The sequence below is a fragment of the Carlito syrichta genome, unplaced genomic scaffold (assembly GCF_000164805.1).
Source record: "Carlito syrichta isolate Samal-C Ts95f unplaced genomic scaffold, Tarsius_syrichta-2.0.1 Scaffold305313, whole genome shotgun sequence".
Classification (NCBI taxonomy): domain Eukaryota; kingdom Metazoa; phylum Chordata; class Mammalia; order Primates; family Tarsiidae; genus Carlito; species Carlito syrichta.
The window spans coordinates 191,267-212,218 of NW_007249409.1; the positions used below are offsets into that span (position 1 = coordinate 191,267).

At 41.7% G+C, this 20,952-nt stretch overlaps 1 protein-coding gene across 1 annotated transcript in view; it reads right to left on the reverse strand.

Annotated features, from left to right (window-relative positions):
- PRR14L (proline rich 14 like) overlaps positions 1–20,952 on the reverse strand; it is a 66,571-nt gene that overhangs the window by 7,570 nt on the left and 38,049 nt on the right. Inside the window, exons 5-7 of the mRNA XM_008061533.2 lie at positions 17,411–17,482; positions 16,626–16,797; positions 15,521–15,627 (exon numbers count right to left, since the gene is read on the reverse strand). Of these exons, the coding sequence (XP_008059724.1) occupies positions 15,521–15,627; positions 16,626–16,797; positions 17,411–17,482 (351 nt within the window). The remainder of the gene's footprint in view (positions 1–15,520; positions 15,628–16,625; positions 16,798–17,410; positions 17,483–20,952) is intronic.

The window sequence follows — 20,952 nt, forward strand, 5'->3', positions numbered from 1 at the left end:
CCGCTCCTGGCCACTGCAGCCTCGACCTGCTGGGCTCTGGCGATCCTTCCGCCTCAGCCTTCTAAGTAGCTGGAACTACAGGCATGCGCTACCATGCTCAGCTAATTTCTTTTTTTTTTAATCTATTGTAGAGATAAGGTCTCGCCAAGTTGCCCAGGCAGGTCTCGAACCCGTGGGCTCAAAATCCACTCACCTCGGCTTCCCAAAGCGCGGGATTACAGGCTGAGCCACTGAGCCCGGCCTAAAGAATTTCTGTTACCTAACATATATAGTCCATGTTCAAGTTTCATCAATTGTCCAATAATGCCCCTAACAGTGATTTTTTTTTCCAGGTCCAAGATCGAATACAAGATTATAAATTGCATCCAACTGCCTGTTATTTTAGTCTCCTTAACTGAAACAGTTCCTCAGACTTTTTCTTTTTTAGATTAGAAAATATAATTTATTTAGAAAGTAAATGAGAGAGAGAGAGAGAGAGATTTTCACCTCTTCAAGATAGGAGAGGGGGCCAAAGCTTAGGAAAACATGGTAGCAGCCATAGCTCAAAGAACACATGGCCACACCAGACTTTAGTAAAGCAATGACCTGTTTTTCTTGACCATGGCATTTTTGAAGCATCCGGGCCAGCTATTTTGCAGAATGTCCCTAAACTGGGTTTATCTGATGTTTCTTTATAGATTTGGGTTATGCATTTTTAGCAGGAATGTCACAGAGGTGATGTGTTCTTTCTTCTCAATGCATAGTATTCTGATAAACTCTCAGTTTGTTCCAGTCATGGCGATGTGGTGTTAGCTTTGACCATTTGATTAGGGGGGCATTCTCCAGATTTCTTCACTGCAAAGTTACCATTTTTCTCTTTGTAATTAATAAACAAGTTGTGAAACACTGCTTTTAGACTTTTTTTTTTTGAGTCAGGTCTCCCTCTGTCACCCAGGATGGAGTACAGTGGCACAATCATGGCTAACATAGTCTTGATCTCCTGGTTCCAGGCAATCCCTCTGCGCTAGTCTCCCCAGTAGCTGTGACTACAGGCGCATGCCACTATGCCCAGCTAATAGCTTTGATTTTTTTTTTTTTTTGAGTTGGAGTCTCACTCTGTCGCCCAGACTGGAGTGCAGTGGCCACTTCTGGCCACGGCAGCCTCGACCTGCTGGGCTCCGGGGATCCTTCCGCCTTAGCCTTCCGAGTAGCCGGAATTACAGGCATGCGCTACCATGCCCGGCTGATTTTTTAATTTATTGTAGAGATGAGGTCTTGCTGCCCAGGCGGGTCTCGAACCCGCGGCCTCAGGCAATCCACTGACCTCAGCCTCCCAAAGGTGCGGGATTGCAGGCTAAGCCACTGAACCCAGCTAATTTTTTTTTTTTGTAGAAACAAGGCCTCACTATGCTGTACAGGCTGGTCTCGAACAGTTGGGCTCAAGCAATCCTCCTGCCTTGGTCTCCCGAAGTGCTGGGCTACAGGCATTAGCCATGGCATCCAGCCAAGACTATTTAAATACACTGGTCCTCATTAAACACTTGGTCTCTTATCTTTTTGAAAATAATAGCCGGGCTCGGAGGCTCAGCCTGTAATCCCGCGCCTTTAGGAGGCTGAGGTGAGTGGATTGCCTGAGCCCACGGGTTTGAGACCCGCCTGGGCAGCGAGACATCATCTCTACAATAAATCAAAAAATCAGCTGGGCGTGGTAGCACATGCCTGTAATTCCGGCTACTAGGAAGGCTGAGGCGGAAGGATCGCCGGAGCCCAGCAGGTCGAGGCTGCAGTGGCTGGCAGCGGCCACTGCACTCCAGTCTGGGCAACAGAGTGAGACTCTAAGTCCAAAAAAAAGAAAAAGAAAATAATAGAACTTTAGTCACTTTCCAATCTATTTTATTTTTTTTTTATAAAATGGTGTCATGACTCATATCTATCTCTTCTTGAATCTCTTCAAGTCTTGATCTTTACAGATTTTCTATTTATTTTCTCAAGTTCTCAAACTTTCTGCATTCTGGGAATTTTTAATCACCTTTTATTTCAAATTCTTCAAAGTCCTGAAGGCTATAAGTCCCAGATCAAGGTGTCAGCAGGGTTTCTTCTTTCTGAGGGCTGACAGAAAGAATCTGTTGCACGCTTGCTGCCTAGCTTCTAGTGGCTTGCTGGTGACTTTTGGTATTCCTTGACTTGTAGAATCATCACCCCGATCTCTTCCTTCATCTTTACAGTGTTCTCCCCGTGTTTCACTGTGGTTTTGATTTGCAGTTTCCTAAAGACTAATGATGTGAGCATCTTTTCAAATCCTTGTTGGCCATTTTTCTATCTTTTTTGGAGAAAGGTCTATTCAAATTCTTTACCCATTTAAAAAGTCAGGTTGTTATCCTTTTGTTGTTAAATTTTTGTTTTTTTTTTTTGAGTTGGAGTCTCACTCTGTCGCCCAGACTGGAGTGCAGTGGCCGTTCCCGGCCACCACAGCCTCGACCTGCTGGGCTCCGGCGATCCTTCCGCCTCAGCCTTCCAAGTAGCCGGAATTACAGGCATGTGCTACCACGCCCGGCTGATTTTTTGATTTATTGCAGAGATGAGGTCTTGCTGCCCAGGCAGGTCTTGAACCCGCGGGCTCAGGCAATCCACTCACCTCAGCCTCCCAAAGGCGTGGGATTACAGGCTGAGCCACCAAGCCCGGCTTGTTGTTAAATTTTAAACGTTATTTATATATTGTGGATATCAGAACTTTATTAGGTGTGATTTGCAAATACTTTCCCGAATTCTGGGAATTATCTGCTAGCTTTTTTTAGACTGTATTTTTTTAGAGTAATATTAGGTTCACAGCAAAGTTGAACAGAAAGTAGAGTTCTCATATACCTACATCCTCATACATGCACAGCCTTTTCCACTACCAACATCCCACACAAACATGATACAAATGTTAAAACTGATGAACCTATACATCATTATCACCCAAAGTTCATAGTTTATGTTGTGGGTCATCCTTGGTGTTGTATTCTATGAGTTTTGACAAACACATAATGACATGCATCCATCTTTATAGTATTATAGTACTGAGTCTGGTTGCTGAACATATTTTCTGTTCATGTCTTCCACATACAAATTTAATACCTTCTTCATCTTAAGTACTTATTGCATACCATAGCCATAACTTTTGCAGTTTGAGGTGCGACAGCAAAACTAGCATGAATTTCTTTCTCCTTCTTCACAATTTCAAGGATTTGTTTGTTTTGTTTTGTTGAGTAAGAGTCTTACTCTGTCGCCCAGGCTGGAGTGCAGTACCCTGATCATGGCCACCACAGCCTCGACCTGCTGGGCTCAGGTGATCATTCTGCCTCAGCTTCCAAGTAGCTGGAACCACAGGCATGCGTCACTATGCCTGGCTAACTTTTTGACTTATTGTAGAGACAAGGTCTTACCAAGTTACCCAGGCTGGTCTCGAACCACTGGACTCAGGCAATCTTCTCATCTCCACCTCCCAAAGTGCTGGGATTACAGGTGTGAGTCACTGCGCTCAGCTACAATTTCATTCTTTCAAGAATGAATGGATTAAACATTCATTCTTGCCATAGATCCTAGCAACCTCAGTATGCATTTTTAAAAAATTCCTTATTTAGTTGAGAACTTTCACCTTTTCACTTAAAGGAAGCACTTTGTGGCTTATTTTTGGCCTATGTGAATTGCCAGCATCATTAGTCTTGTGCTTTGAGGTCATTATTAAGTAAATTAAGGGTTACTTGAATATAATCACTGTCATACTGTGACAGTCTGATAAATCTAAGTGTCTAAAGAGTGGGTAGTGTATACCCATGGGTTGAAACACTGGATAGGGGGATGATTCCTGTCTTGAGTGAGAAGAAGTAAAATCTCATCATGCTACTCAGAACAGGGAATAATTAAAAACTTATGAATTGTCTATTTCTGGAATTTTCGATTTAATATTTTTGGTCTGAGGTTTGAACATGTGTAACTAAAACTTCAAAAACCGAAACCAAGGGTGGGGGAACTACTATATATGGATATTCAATTTTGCATGTGGCTATCCAGTTATCTGAGCACCATTGGCTGAAAAGACTATTCTTTCTCCATTGAATGAACCTTGCATTTTTGTTGAAATTAACTGACCATAGGTGTATATTTCTGATTCACTTCTATTTCATTGATTTCTAAACTTATTCACTTGCCAGCACCACACTGTCTTGATTATTGTGGTTTTTTTAGTCATTTTATGTGATATTTTTTCATTATAGTAAAATATACAAAACATAACACCATTTTAACTATTTTTAACTGTGCAGGTAGTAAGTTTTGAAATGGAGAAGTGTGAACTTTCCACTGTTATTTTTTCCAGATACTTTTTAGCTATTTTGGGTCACTTGTATTTCTATATACATTATAGGATCAGCCTGTCAATTTCCACAAAAACAGTGTTGGCACTTTGATACAGATAGCAGTAAATTTGTAGATAGCTTTGGGTAGTAATGACATCTTGATAATATTAGAGCTCCCAATCTATGAACAATTGTCTTTCCATTTTTTGTCTTTAATTTCTCTCAATTTTTAAATAGATTTAAGAAATTAGTTTTTTTTTATGCTACTGTAAACGGATTTTTTTTTTTTTTGAGTCAGAGTATCACTCTGTTGCCTAGACTGGAGGTGCAGTGGCACAATCATGGCTACCATAGCCTTGACCTGCTGGGACTACAGGAGCGTGCTACCACACACAGCTAATTTTTTGATTTATTACAGAGTCGAGGTCTCCCCATGTTACCCAGGCTGGTCCCGAACTCCTGGGCTCAGGCAATCCTCTCACCTTGGTCTCCTAAGGCATTGGGATTACGAGTGTGAGACACCATGCCCATCTGGAATTTTTTTTAAATGTCATTTTGGATTTTTCATTGCTAGTATATAGAAATACAACCTTTTTTTTTGCACATTGATCTTATATCTTGCAACCTTGCTGAATCTACTCATTAGTTCTAATAGTGGATTGCTTACAGTTTTCCCCATACAAGATATTTTCATTTGTGAATATAGCTTTACTTCCTAATGTGAATACTGCCTGTTTCATTTTCTTGCTTAACTGAACCTGGCTAGAACCTCTAGTAGAATGCTGACTAGAAGTGGTGAGAGTGGACATCCTTGTCTTACTCCTGATCTTAGGGGAAGATTTCTATTCATTTTCTATAATTTTAGCTGTGGGTTTTTGTAGCTAAACTTTATCAATTTAAGGGTTTTCCCTAGTTTATGGAATGTTTTTAATCATGAAAGGGTGTTGGATTTTGCTAGATACTTTTTCTTCATGGGTGTTTCCCCTCCTTCATTCCATTAATAAGGTGCACAGAATTGATTGATTTCCTATGTTCAAGCAACCTTGCATTCCTATAAGTGCTACTTGATCACATGTATAACCCATTTTACATGCTGGATTCAGTTTGCTAGTTTTTCTTGAGGCCTTTTGTATTTATATTCATAATGTTCTCTGGCTTTTTTAATTTTTTAGTCGGGGTCTCACTCTATCACTAGGCTGGACTGCAGTGACACAATCACAGCTCACCACAGCCTTGATCTCCTGTGCTCAGGCAATCCTTACCACCTTAGCCTCTCAGGTAGCTGGGACTACAGGCATGCACCACCATGCCCAGTTTATAATTATTCCATGATTATTATTTGTAGAGATGAGGTCTCGCTGTGTTACCCAGGCTGGTCTCAAACTCCTGGGCTCAAGTAATCCTACCTCCGTCTCCTTAATTGCTGGAATTGGCATGAACTACCATGCCTGGCTTTCAGGCTGCTTTTATTTTATTTTTTATTTTTTGAGTTGGAGTCTCACTCTGTCGCCCATACTGGAGTGCAGTATCCACTCCCAGCCACCGCAGCCTCGACCCACTGGGCTCCGGCGATCCTTCCGCCTCAGCCTTCTGAGTTACAGGCGCGGGTTACCACGCCCAGCTGATTTTTTTGATTTATTGTAGAGACGAGGTCTCGCCAAGTTGCCCAGGTGGGTCTCGAACCCGTGGGCTCAGGCAATCCACTCACCTCAGGCTCCCAAAGGCGCGGGATTACAGACTGAGTCACTGAGCCCGGCTCAGGCTGCTTTTAAGAACATAGTTTTATCTTTGGAATTCTGCAGTTTTCTTCTGACACAATTAGGTGTGACATTCCTTCTTCTGTTTTCTTTTTTTTTGAGTTGGAGTCTCACTCCATTGCCTAGGTTGGAGTACAGTAACATACTCATGGCCATCCCAGTGTTGACCTGCTGGACTCTGGCGATCCTTCCGCTTCAGCCTTCCAAGTAGCCGGAACTACAGGCGTGTGCTACCACATCTGGCTAATTTTTTGATTTTACTGTAGAGATGAGGTCTTGCCAAGCTGCCCGAGCTGGTCTCAAACCCATGGGCTCAGACAATCTACTCACCTCAGCCTCCCCAAGTGCTGGGATTACAGGTTGAGCTACCGAACCCGGCCAACATTCTTTCTTTTAATGATCTTACTTAGGATTCATATCTTTTACTAGCCTTTATTTTTCCAACTACTGCCTTTTCCCCTATTCTCTTTCTTCTCATACAACTCTGAATAGATGTCTGGTAGATCTTTTCAATTCTCTTCCCCTCATCTCTTACCCTACCTTGATCATACTTCCCATATTATGTCTATACTTGACTCTGAAAAAATTGTTCCTGTGTGTTCTCCTGTTCATCAATACTATTTAGCTCTATTGAATCTGCTGTCAAACCCATTTATTAAGGCTTTATTTTGATTATACTTTAAGAACTTCTATACAGTTCCATTACAAATCTACTTGTTATTTTCAATCATATCCTGCTCCATTACTCATATTTTCAATCTATTTGTATTTCCTTAAATATATAAAACATACTATATTCTTCCCCAATAATTCCAATATATTGAGTTTTTTTCAGATTTGACCTATTATTTCCATTGCCACTTATGCACCAAACCTTGCTTCCCTCTGTTTTATTATTTTGTGAGTTGTTTTATATTCCCTTAACTTTTATTTAAGGTTAGATGTGGAGGTGGTTTTCTTAAGAAACTATGTGTTTCTTTCTGCCAGGAGCTTGAGGGCTCTACCAATTCAGGACCACCATAAACTAAATACTCTGACTAAAGTTTTTTTAAAACCAGGTGATGGTACATGCCTGTAGAACCAGCTACTTGGGAGGCTACTTGGAAGGAACTCCTGAGTGCAGGAGTTTGAGGTTAGACTCGGGAACATTGTGAGAGCCTGTCTTAAAAAAAATTTCAAGCTGGGTGTAGTGTCTCACACCTATAATCCCAGCACTTTGGGAGAGCAAGGTGAGAGGATTGCCTGAGCCCACGGATTCGAGACCAGCCCGGGCAAACTGGCGAGACCTCATCTCTATAATAAATCCAAAAATTAGCTGGGTGAGGTGGTACACGCCTACAGTTTCAGTTACTTGGAAGGCTGAAATGGAAGGACTGCCTGAGCCCAGCAGGTTGAGGCTGCGGTGGCCGGGAGTGTGCCACTGCACTCCAGTTTGGGCAACAGAGCAAGACTCCAACTCAAACAAACAAAAAAATAATAATTTCCCCCCCAAGTCTGTTAGCAAGGATTCAGGCTGCAAATCCATAGAAAAGTCAGCTTGTGGTTATTAATTCTCAAGGGAGAGTTATTTTCTTCCATGTAGGGAAGGTAATTTCCTTTGTTGTCCTCTTGAGAGTTGCAGAGGGAGAGGTATACAGACTTATTTTTGGTTTATCTTCCTAATGAGGTTTTAGACCTTCGTGGGGGGGAATGTTAATGTAGTTTGTATGTTTTACATTAGACTTTCATCTTGGTAAGGTAACAGTTTTTGTTTCTTGTCCCCTGCACCATGAGGTCAATGAAAAACCTAAGCTCAATGTAACCCTGATTTTGTAAATGCCCTTAAAACAACAGCTGGCTTTAAGGTTCCCTTACTGTTCTCCTCTCGGGATTGCTATTTTCATATTAATGTCTTTCTCATTATGAGGAAGACAGCTTCAGGGCTTTCACTGAGAACTGCTTGGGGCATAGTCCTAATGCTGAGATAGACTGATATAAACTAAGTAGGATACAGTAACAATTTTTGATGGTATCTGTTTCTTCTGGCTTACAAAGTGCCCAGGGGATACTAAATCCTTAAGATGACAAAATTGCTTGGGTGACAGTAGCTTTCATACTCTGAACTAGAGAGAAGAAATCTATAAATAAGGCCCAAGACAAAACATCAAGTATTTAAGTGTGCCAATGAAAATAGAGTTTTTGAGAAACCATGTCTCTCCTTCATAAACTTTTTTTAAAAAATTGAGTTGGGGTCCTACTCTGCCATCATCCCTGGAGTACAGTGGCATGCTCACAGCTCACAGCAGCCTTGAACTCCTGGGCTCAGGTGCTCCTCCTGTCTCAACCTCCTGAGTAGGTGGGACTACAGGTATGTGCCACCACACTTGGGAAACTTTTTAATTTTTTTTTTTGTAGAGATAAGGTCTTGTTATGTTGTCCAGCCTGGCCTTCTACTCCTGGGCTCAAGCAGTTCTCTCACCTTGGTCTCCTGAAGTGCTGGTATTACAGGCATGAGCCACTGGACCTGGCATTCCTTTATGAACGTTTAAGGACCTGACTGTAGAAATGATTTACATAAAATACATCAGTGTTAAGAAATTTTTATTTCCCCAAAACTTCCTCTATTTCATACAAATGGTAGTACTCTATGGACAGTGTTTGGCTCAGTGTAACACTGTCTTAGAGCATTATCAACATTGGTATACAAATACAAAGCATTCTGGTATACAGAGTATTGCATCTTATCTTCTTTTTTTAACGACTACATGGCATTTTATTCTTTTGATATAACCCTCCAAACAATGTGTCATTACTTTTTTTTTTTTTTGAGTTGGAGTCTCACTCTGTCGCCCAGACTGGAGTGCAGTGGCCGCTCCCGGCCACTGCAGCCTTGACCTGTTGGGCTCCGGCAATTCTTCCGTCTCAGCCTTTCAAGTAAGCTGGAACTACAGGTGCGCGCTACCATGCCCAGCTAATTTTTGATTTATTGTAGAGATGAGGTCTCACCAAGGCGGTCTCGAACCCGTGGGGTCAGGCAATCCACTCACCTCAGCCTCCCAAAGGTCTAGGATTACAGGCTGAGCCACCCAACCTGGCTAATGTGTCATTACTTAATTATCAAGTTCTGTGCCTGCCAATTTGCCAAATACAAGGTAACAGTAACAGAAGATTTAAAAAATTTGTAGTCTTTTTACTGTTTATGAAAATGATTTTTTCCATATGTTTAAAAGTCATTTGTATTTCCTTATCTGCAGATGATCTACTCATATCCTTAGCCAACTTTTCTGTTAAGATTTTCATGCTTTTTCTTTTTAATTTTTAGAAGCTGTATGTATACGAATACAAAGAAATTAGCCCTTTGGGACACATATTTGCCTTTAGTATATTTGTCTTTTTTTTCTGAAGCTCTTGAAATTTTAAAATTTGTTTGTTTTGAGACAAGGTTTCACTCTGTCACTCAGGCTGCAGTGCGGTGGTGGTACAACCCTGACTGACTGCAGCTATGACCTTTTGGGCTCAAGCAATCCTTCCATCTGAGTAGCTGGGACTACAGGAATACACCACCATTCCTGGCCAATTTTTTTATTCTTTTGAGGTTGATGTTGCCCAAGTTGGTCTCAAACTCCTGGGTGCAAGTGATTTTCTTGCCTTGGTTCTCAAAGTGCTGGGACTACAGGCATAAGCTAAAGTGCCCAGCCCAAGTTCTTGATTTTTACATAATTTATCTTTCAGTCTTTTATTTTATGGTTTCTAGGTTTATATTACAGCTAGCCATTCCAGTTAGCAATGTTCTATGGCTTCTTCAATTATTCTTAGATTTGTTTACACTGAAATTTGATTCATTTGCAATTTATTCTGGTAAAAGGTATAAAGTATAGATTTTATTTATTTTATTTACTTTATTACTCTTAAAATAGCTACCCAAATGTTCCAATAGCAATTTACTTCATGGTCCATCTTTCTACCACTAATTTGAGAGGACACTTTTGTCATACACTACATTTCTCTATTTGTGTCTATTTCTAGACTTTCTATTCTGTTTACCAATTTGTACATTTATGTTCTGGTAAATTATTGAGAATTTATATTTCAATATCTCTTGGTACTAATTCTCTTATTTAACTTCTTATCTGAGTTTTCTTAGCTACTTTTATTTCTTTATTTTTTCATATGAACTTTGTGATTATGTTAAAATACATACTTTCCATTTACTCAAACATCTTTTTAAAACAACAGCTCTTAAGCCAGGCGTGGTGGCTTACACCTGTAATCCCAGCACTTTGGGAGGCAGAGGTGAGAGGATTGCCTGAGCCCAGGTGTTCGACACCAGCCTGGACAACTTGGCAAGATCTTGTCTCAGTTGGGTGTTGTGGCTCACGTCTGTAATCCCAGCCCTTTGGGGGCCAAGGCAAGAGGATCCAGAGCCCACAAGTTTGAGACCAGTCTGGGCAACATAGTGAGACCTCGTCTCCACAATAAATAAAAAAATTAGCTGGGCATGGTGGCAAAAGCCTGTAGTTCCAGCTACTTGGAAGGCTGAGGTGGAAAGATTGCCTGAGCCTAACAGGTTGACGCTGGGGTGGCCGTGAGCATGCCACTACACTCCAGTCCAGGCAACAGAGTGAGACTCTGACTCAAAAAAAAAAGAAAGATCTTGTTTCTACAATAAATAAAAAAATTAGCTGGGTGTGGTGGCATGCGTCTGTAGTTTCAGCTACTTGGAAGGCTGAGGTGGAAGGATCACATGAGCCCAGCAGGTCAAGACTGCGGTGGCCGTGAGTGTGCCACTATGCTCCAGCCTGGGCAACAGATAGGACACTCTAGGTCTTACGCCCTTCAGGGGATTCCTGACTTTCTGAGGGCTGATTCCTATGGCCCTCATGAAGCAAACAACACATGCTCCAGGCCTTGCATCTCAGCAGTACCCCAACTCCCTCTGTGTGCTTGCCTGCCAGCCTTAGATTGTGCTTTACACGTTGTGGTTTCCTGCTTGCCCTGCTCTGGCCTCCACAACCCAGCCATCCAATGGGCTGTAAGCACACCTTCTTCCAGAGTCCCAACTCCAACCCTAAGGAAGTGGCACCCCTTCCAAGTTTGCCTTTTCTTGAATTCTCTCAGTCCAAGCATACCCTTCAGAATCCTCTTTACATTTATGGTTATTCTCCTATCAGAGTTTAATATATTAAGCTTCTCATTTAAAATACTGTGTGGTTTGTGTCTTTTTTTTTTTTTTGAGTTGGAGTCTCACTCTGTTGCCCAGGCTGGAGTGCAGTGGTACACTCACAGCCACTGTAGCCTTGACCTGCTGAGCTCAAGTGATTTTTCTGCCTCAGCCTTCCAAGTAGCTGGAATATGCCTCTTTTTTTAAACTTATTTTTTTATTTGCTCTCTTTGAGTTGAGGTAATGAGAGCTAACATTGAGTACCTGCTATGTTTTGCACTGTTAGGTACTTTATCTATTATCTCATTTAACACCTTTTAAGACCACCTTTTATAACTAAAATTAAATGACAAAGCTAGGAAATCACAAAGTTAGGATTCTAAATCAGGTCTGCTTATCTCTAAAGCCCTTACTCTTACCATAACTTTGCTATTTCCCTCAAATAATTCAAAATTTTCTTCAGAGATTTAAATATACATAGATTCTGAAGTTTCTCACTTTCTTCCAGTAGTTGCCTACCTATGAAAAATTTCCTTCGCTTGAGCTCATTATCCCTCATTAGCTCCCCTTTGGATTAGTGAGATCTTTCCCAAACATGTTGACCCTAAGAATTCAGGAGTCTCTTGAAATGCAGGTTCCCAGGTCATGGCCCTAGAGGTTGATTCAGGGTCAGACTAGGGTCTAGAAGCTGTATTTTTAACAAGCATTTAATTCATGAGCAGCAAACTGTAGGAAACATTGGGTTATTTCCCTGATAGACTCATTTCTAGTCTCTTCTTTCAACTCATTCCACACTCTCCCACTCTGTCCCCAATTTCCAGCATTACTCTCAAGGTAAAGACTTTCATACCATTTCACATTGTTTTATTTGCTGATAATAATAAACATCAACTTATTATGCAATTATGCATTTACTATTCACCTTCCCCCCTCCTCACCTTGGACAAAAGCTCCATGAAGGAAGGGGCTGAAACTGCAGTACTGGGGCACACGGTAGGTGCCCAATATTTATGGAATCATCAAGTCCATACAGTAGTTACTATTATTACACTTTATTTTTTAGAAAGCAGGATTTACTGAGAGGACAGAAAAGCTCCCACAGTGGGAGGGGACGCGAAGGGGTTGCCCACTTTTTTTTTTTAAAGTCAAGGTCTCACTCTGTTGCCCAGACTGGGTGCAGTGGCACTATCATGGCTCACTGCAGCCTTGACTGTCTGTGTTAGGGCAGGCTGTGGCCTCCTGCCTCAGCCTTCCCAGTAGCTGGGACTATAGGCATGTGCCAGAATGCCTGGCAGAGAAAAAAATTATACACCAAGGAGTTTTCATAATGCACGAGCATCTGCAACTTCAAAGTCTTTCTGACAAAAGTACATTTTATCTCTTTTTTTTTTTTCAGTAGGAGTCTCACTCTGTCGCCCAGACTGGAGTATAGTTGCACGCTGCTCATGGCCACTACAGCCTCGACCTGCTGGGCTCAGGCAATCCAGTGGCTGGAACTATAGGCACATGCTACTTTTTTAATTTATTGTAGAAATGAGGTCTCGTCAAGTTGCCCAGACTGGTCTCGAACCCATGGTCTCATGCAATCCTCTCACCTTGATTCCCAAAGTGCTGGGACCACAGGCCTGAGCCATCATGCCCAGCCCTTTTTCTTTTTGATTCCTTTTTTGAGTTGGGGTCTCACTCAGTCATCCAGGCTGGAGTGCAATTGCATGATACGGCTCACTGCAGTCTTGAGCTCCTGGGCTCAGATGATCCTCCTACCATAGCCTCCAGAGTAGTTGGGACTACAGACGCATGCCATCACACCAGGCTAATTTTTTTTTTTTTTTGAGAGCAGGATTTATTGAGAAGACAGAAAAGCTCCCAGAGCAGGAGGGGACCTGAGGAGGTTGCCCCACCAGGCAAATTTTAAAAATTTTTTGTAGAAACGAAGCCTTACTATGTTGTCCAGGCTAGTCTGAAACTCCTGGGCTCAGGCAATCTTTCTGCCTTGGCCACCCAAAGTGCTGGGATTACAGGCTTGAGCCACCATGCCCAGTCTATAAAAGTACATTTGAGGCTGGGCATGGTGGCTCACACCTGTGATCCCAGCATTTTGGGAGGTAGACGCGAGAAGATTGCCTGAGACCAGCCTGGGCAACTTGATGAGACCTCATCTCTACAATAAATCAAGAAAAATTAGCTGGGTGTGATGGTGCATGCCCGTAGTTCCAGCTACTTGGAAGGCTGAGGTGGAAGGATCACCTGAGCCTAGCAGGTCTAGGTTGCAGTGACTGTGAGCATGCCACTGCACTTCAGCCTGGGTGACAGAGTGAGACTTCAACTCAAAAACAAAAACAACGTACATTTGAAGGAAAGCATTTTATTAAAGAGGTCATAAGGTTAGGCAAATATTTATTTATCTGTTTTAAATCTTATTATTTTCTTTTTTCTTTTTTTTGAGTTGGAGTCTCACTCTGTCACCCAGACTGGAGTACAGTGGCCGCTCCCGGCCACCGCAGCCTCGACCTGCTGGGTTCCGGCGATCCTTCTGCCTCAGCCTTCTGAGTAGCCAGAATTACAGGTGCACGCTACCACGCATAGCTAATTTTTTGATTTATTGTAGAGATGAGGTCTCACCTGCCCAGGCAGGTATCGAACACGCAGGCTCAGGCAATCCACTCACCTCAGCCTCCCAAAGGTGCGGGATTACAGGTTGAGCCACTGAGTCCGGCTAAATCTTATTATTTTCAATCCTATTTCAATATATTAGATTACGTAAGGTGCCTCTAAGTGAAAGAGTAGCATATATTATCAGGCATTTGACACTTACTGGATCTTTCTGGTGTCTTTCCCAGACACAGAGATAGTAACTGCCTCCAATGCCTGGATAACAGAACCTCTGTGATTCAGTGCTTTTCAATCCTTTGCTCTCATTAAATATAATGATGATAGGTCACTCTGATTTTTTGGCATATAACTTGAAAGAAATTGAAAGAACTGAATGGCTTTACTATATAAAAACTCTTTCCTCTCCCAACTACTTATTTATACGAACAAGGTTCTTTGGACATACAAATACAAGACAGAATATCATCAATAATGAATCCTATTTCATTCCAGTAATAAGTACTATTCAATCTAGGATATCTGAAATTAAAAAAAAAAAATTATCTTGGCCAGATACTGTGGCTCAAGCCTGTAATCCCAACACTTTGGGAGGCCAAGGTGAGACAACTACCTGAGTCCACAGGTTTGAGAATAGCCTGGGCAATTTGGCAAGATCTCATCTCTACAATAAATAAAAAATTTAGCCACGTGTGGTAGCGTGCACCTGTAGTTCAGGCTACTTGGAAGGCTGAGGTGGAAAGATTGTCTGAGCCCAGCAGGTTGACGCTGAAGTGGCCATGAGTGTGCCACTACACACTCTGGGGGACAGAGTAAGACTCCAACTTAAAAAAAAATTATCTTGATCAACGAAAAAAGCATAGGATAAAAATACAATATATTAAGATAAAAATCACAGGGGAGATGTGGAACATTAATCATGAGCATAATTCATGATTAATTATTTATTGCTTTTGTGTTGTGTATACTACTACGATAGATACAGAGCAGATTTTTTTCTCAATTAGACTGTACAGAAATCTTAAGTGTTGGAAATTCTTATTCACATTTTACAGATAAGTCCCTGGATCACTGAGTCTTGACATCCTTACCTAAACATGGGATGACAACAGTACTCACCTTCAAGAGTCATTGAAGGGTGAAGTGAGATTATGTATGCAAAAGGACAGCACAATAGCTGGCATAGGAAGCTCAGTAAAACTGATTAAGAATGCATTAAATAGCCGGGCTCGGTGGCTCAGCCTGTAATCCCGCGCCTTTGGGAGGCTGAGGTGAGTGGATTGCCTGAGACCGCGGGTTTGAGACCCGCCTGGGCAGTGAGACCTCATCTCTACAATAAATCAAAAAATCAGCTGGGCGTGGTAGCACGCGCCTGTAATTCCGGCTACTTGGAAGGCTGAGGTAGAAGGATCGCCGGAGCCCAGCAGGTCGAGACTGCGGTGGCCGGGAGCGGCCACTGCACTCCAGTCTGGGCGACAGAGTGAGACTCCAACTCAAAAAAAAAAAAAAAAAAAAAGAATGCATTAAAATTTCCTTGCACATAATTATCTAGTCACATTACCAACTAATTATATAGGATAAATTCCTAGAAGTACAATAAAAGGCTCATAGTGTATGTCCAGTATATGTCTACTATATTCTGCCAAACAATTTTCAAAAAAAGAAAGAAACTAGCTTAAATCAGAGAAAGAGCTCACCTTTTGGGTCGAGGAAGGCCCATGGGGGTCAGATTAGGGTCTGGTCTAGGAATGGTTTTCCGGATGCGAATCTGTGAGACTTTCTTTGGCCTCTTCTCTGGTTCAGTCTATTTTTTAAGGGTTAAGAAAAAAGATGGTCAAGTTGTAAGATACTCTATTTTATTTTATTTTATATGGGATCTTACTATGTTGCCCAGGCTGGCTCTGAACTCCCACACTCAAATGATCCTCCTGCCTCTTATAGCTGGGACTACAGGTGTGCACCACCATGCCTGGCCTGTTGTAAGACATTAAATATATGAAGTCCCTTTCCTTGACATTCAAGACACAGCTTCCTTGGTTTTAGTAGATTATTCTAATAAGTAGTTTATGATAAAGCTTTCCCTTCTACTGCTGCTGTGTTTTCAGCAACTACTCCCTTCATATTATTAAAACAGAATTGTATACTCGGTTTAGATTCTGTGATTATCAATATGAAAGTTTCTAACTGCTAAAGATAGCAGATGTTGCAAAATTGAGCATCATCATTTACTCATCTTCTCTGAATGTACAAAGCTGCTTTTTGGTCCAGTTCTCTAAACACTTTAAATACAGTTGCCAGGAAAAAAGTATCTGGAAAACAATGCAGATGAAGAATCCAGTGTAGTCAGCTGTGGTGGCTCACACTCATAATTCCAGCACTTTGGGATGCTGAAGTGGGAGGATCACTTGAGCCCAGAAGTTCGAGACCAGCCTGGGCAAAATGACAAGACCATATCTCAGAAAATTTTTTAAAAAAATTAACCAGGTGTGGTGGTGTGTGCCTGTAGTCTCAATTACTTGGGAGGATGAGGTGAGAGGGTTGCCTGAGCCCAGCAGGTTGAGGCTTAGTGAGCCATGATTGTGCCACTGCACTATAGCCTGGGTGACAGAATGAAAACTCCGCCAAAAAAAAAAAGAATCCAGTATTGGCTAAGCAGAAAAACTAGTTTATTACTCTCTAGGACTCAGCTAATGCTAAAAGTGGTTAAGTAAATATACTCGGGGGCTAGTCTGTACCCAACATGTGATATGAGTCAACAATGGCCATCTCCAATGCCACCTTCCACCAGCACTTTACACTTACCTCTTTCTGTTCTGGAGGTCTGCTCTGTGGGTGAGGACATCCTGCTGTCACACCATCTAGCTCATTGAATCCAGAAACTTGGAATTCAGAGGCTGAAAGCAGGAGTTTGCTGACAGAGGGTTCTGCTACCAAGCAAGACTTTGGTACCAATGCAGGGAATGGAGACTCTAGCCTAGCACAATAGAGATAAAGACAGAGATGAAAAATATGAGAGGGGTTCCCTATCTACTGGCTTATTCAACTTCTTAACACCCAGACTAGAGCTCAAAACTTTCCTTCTTCCCAGGAATGACATCTCCAGGTAACTTGTTTCTAATTACTTCCAGACATCTACGTATGTAAAAAAATTACAAGAATGTGATCAATTCATGTCAATGGTATGGAGTTTTATAAGAAAAAATGTAAAAAGCAACAGGACTTTTTTTGGAGAAGGAGATATTTAGCATACTGAACAAATAAATAATGTTCAGATAAGATCCATTCTATGCAGGAACTGAAGTTGGCTAAATGACACTATATGAAAAAGCATGAGGGGGGGCTTATGGTAGAATGAGCTGTCTACTGATTTTCATTTATTTAAAAAAATGACATTGATTACACATCCTTAGTTGCTACTTGTAACAGAACACATTTCAATCTCAGAGATGTTTATCTGAAAGATGTAGATCAGGTTTACAAGAACAAGAGGTCAGAGTCATGCAGGTCTGACCTGTGCCATCCACAACAGCATGCACATGTGTTCTCTTTCTCTCACATATACACACCTTGAGCCCTCGTATGCTTACCTCATCTGACTGCCGCTGGTGTTATACGTAGCTTCCACGGCTGGGAGAGGCACGTATGGTAATATGGTGTGGCTGAAGGAAGCAAAAGTACAAAAGCAATAGGTTAGGGCAGTAGGACAACAGGCAAGGTTTTGATGCCACTGCAGATATTAGCCCAAGTAGAGCCCCAGATAAACAAGAAATGTCAGGCACCCAGAAAGATGAAAACCTCCCAACCAAGAGAATTACATTTATGTGCCCATCACTGGAATGAAAGCAGGCTGACAGGTAGATTGCTTTTTTAACTTAAATGGAAAGAAAATAGAGAAATAAAGAGAGGACAGTAAGAGAAAGGAGGGGAACATGAATGACTGAGTTGCATACCTTCTAATCAAATTGCTGAACATATAAAGATCTTTAAAAATAATTTAAAGATAAAAATACATTATATTACTCAGTTCTGCATTAACTCTATTAAAATAAAAGCTGCTGGTTTCAATAACCTTACAAAAAAGTAGAGAGTAACCTATTATTTTCTTTAAAGTCAAGTTGCATATAAAACATGGCTATATAAAAGAAAACTGTTAAAATTTAAATTCTTAGCCGGGCTCAGTGGCTCAGCCTGTAATCCCGTGCCTTTGGGAGGCTGAGGTGAGCGGACTGCCTGAGCCCGCGGGTTTGAGACCCGCCTGGGCAGCGAGACCTCATCTCTACAATAAATAAAAAAAAAATCAGCCGGGCATGGTAGCGCATGCCTGTAATTCCGGCTACTCGGAAGGCTGAGGCGGAAGGTTCGCTGGAGCCCGGCAGGTCGAGGCTGCGGTGGCCGGGAGCGGCCACTGCACTCCAGTCTGGGCGACAGAGTGAGACTCCAACTCAAAAAAAAAAAAATTTAAATTCTTTATTTGGTACCAAAGTTACCAAAAGAGAAAAATAAGAATAAGAGAAAAAAGTTAATTCCTTTATGATTAAGCTTTTACTTTTATAGATAAAACAAGTGTCAATTACTTATAGATACATTAATATGCAAAGTTGAAGAGGTTTTGTAGCTCTCAAAGTAAAATCTGAATTGGTTTCTATTGAATTCAGAACACAGTAAGAATTTAATTAGTGAGATGTTTGGGCTAGGCACAGAAGCTCATGCCTGTAATCTCATCTCTTTGGGAGGCTAAGGCGGGAGGATCACTTGAGGTTAGGAATTTGAGGCCAGCCTGGGCAATATAACAAGACCTTGTCTCAACAAAAAATTAAAAAATTAGCTGGACATGGTGGTACATATCCTACCTACTCGCGAGGCTGAAGCAAGAGGATCACTTTAGCCCAGGAATTTGAGACAGCAGTGAGCTGTGACTGCACCACTGCAGTCTAACCTGCAGGACTGAGTGAAACAGCAAACAAAACCTCAAGACTTTACTGACCAAGACCTGGGAAAAAAACCCAAAGACAAAAACCAAAGATATCTGTATGATGACTATATAACCCATATCCTCTCAGAAGATGAAATGTGTTTTTTAACAGCTATAGAAAAAACAGACAATTTAGGTTTCTAGAATAATGCTTACTACTACCTCAGGTTTCCGTGAAGAGTGCTAAGGCAAGGTGGATACTAGAAAAGGACCTGACCAAATCAGGAAACAGGACTCCTTGGTTCTAATTTCTAGCTCAGCTGAAACCCTAACCAGCTGAGTGATCTAGCATAGAAAAAAATCTTCATATGCCTCATGAAGTTTATAAGCAGTTGAGCTTTACAGCCAAGAAGCTATTGCTTCAGCATCTATAAAAAAAAAAGGCAAAAAAGATGTCTGCCCAACCTGTGTTTGTTACAGAGTACTAGAGAACAAGGTTTAAATAAGGAAACTCCACAAAAACATAATTTAGTATGTGTTAAGTCTTATTTCCTGGGGCTACACAATTCATCTTGCGGAAAACATTTCTAGTGTGTTTAGAAAAACGGCCAACATCTAAACTCTAAGCCCAGGCACATGATTTTAAGACACTTTTAGAGCAAAGGAGGTGACTACTACCCCCTTCCACCTTCCTTTTGAATTTAAGTAAAATAAAATAAATAAAATAAAAAGACAGACATAGAAAATAAGGAAGAGAGAGAAAACATTGCATATCAGGAAACAGAAAAGCCAGGAGGGAAAGTGTTCTAGAAGAGGAAAAAGGGCCAAAGAGTCACAGGGTAAAATGAATAACGACCCTCTACACTAACCTCAGAAATAAAGAAGTTTGAATAGAGTAACACAATTTAAAACTATGTGCCAAGACACAGCAGAACAATTATGTTTTAGAGGCATACAAACAAACTAGATAACAAAAGCAGTGCATCACCACTTAAAACAATTTGATTCATTCTAATGCTTTTTGTTTGTTTTTTGAGTTGGAGTCTCACTCTGTTGCCCAGGCTGGAGTGCAGTGGCACGCTTGTGGCCACCGCAGCCTCGACCTGCTGGTCTCAGGTGATCCTTCCACCTCAGCCTCCGAGTAGCTGGAATTAAAAGCACGCGCCACCATGCCTGGCTAATTTTTTGATTTATTGTAGAGATGAGGTCTCACCAAGTTGACCAGGCTGGTCTTGAACCCATGGGCTCAGGCAATCCTCTCACCTTGGCCTCCCAAAGAGCTGGGGTTATAGGTGTGAGCCACTGCACCCGGCCTCTAATGCATTTTTATGGCAGCCTTAAAGGAAGTGAGCATTTTTCTAGCAGCTATAGGATAAGTACTTATAACAGTCATTTATCTTTCAATTCCAAGCAACAACATTCAAGTTTTGAAGTGTTTTTCTGAACCCTTTTATTTATTCAGTCTTCTGCTAAGATGCTCTGGGAACTACACGAAATGCACCAGCAGCTTTTTTATGACACAGAATCAATCTGCATTAGAGACACCCAAAGAACAAAGCTTCTCCCAAGCTATTCAAAATATTAGACCTTTTTGCTGCTGTAGTTTAATCTTTCAGCTATAGCAACGATAAGGGCAAATTAAAAAATAAATTCCTGGGTTTTTTTTTTTTTTTTTGCTTTTTTTATTTTTATTTTTATTTTGAGTTGGAGTCTCACTCTGTTGCCCAAGCTGGAGTGCCATGGCACATTTATGCCATGGCACCCCAGCGCTGACTTGCTGGGCACTAGCAATCCTTCCGCTTCAGCCTTCCATGAGGCTGGAACTACAGGCGCGTGCTACCATGCTTGGCTAATTTTTGAATTTTTATTGTAGAGACAAGGTCTCGCCAAGTTGCCTGGACTGGTCTCGAACTCACAGGCTTAGGCAATCCAATCGCCTCGGCCTCCCAAAGTGCTGGAATTGCAGGCTGAGCCACCAAGCCCAGCTGTTTTTTTTTTTTTAAAAGAGATGAGGTCTCGCTATGTTACCCAGGCTGGGCTTGAACTCCTGGGCTCAAGTAATCTTCCCACCTCAGTCTCCAGAGTAGTTGGGACTACAGGAATGAGTTATCAGGCCCAGTAAGAAGGTATAATGAGGCCGGGCTCGGTGGCTCAGTCTGTAATCCCAGCACTTTGGGAGGTCGAGGTGAGTGGATTGCCTGAGCCCGCGGGTTCGAG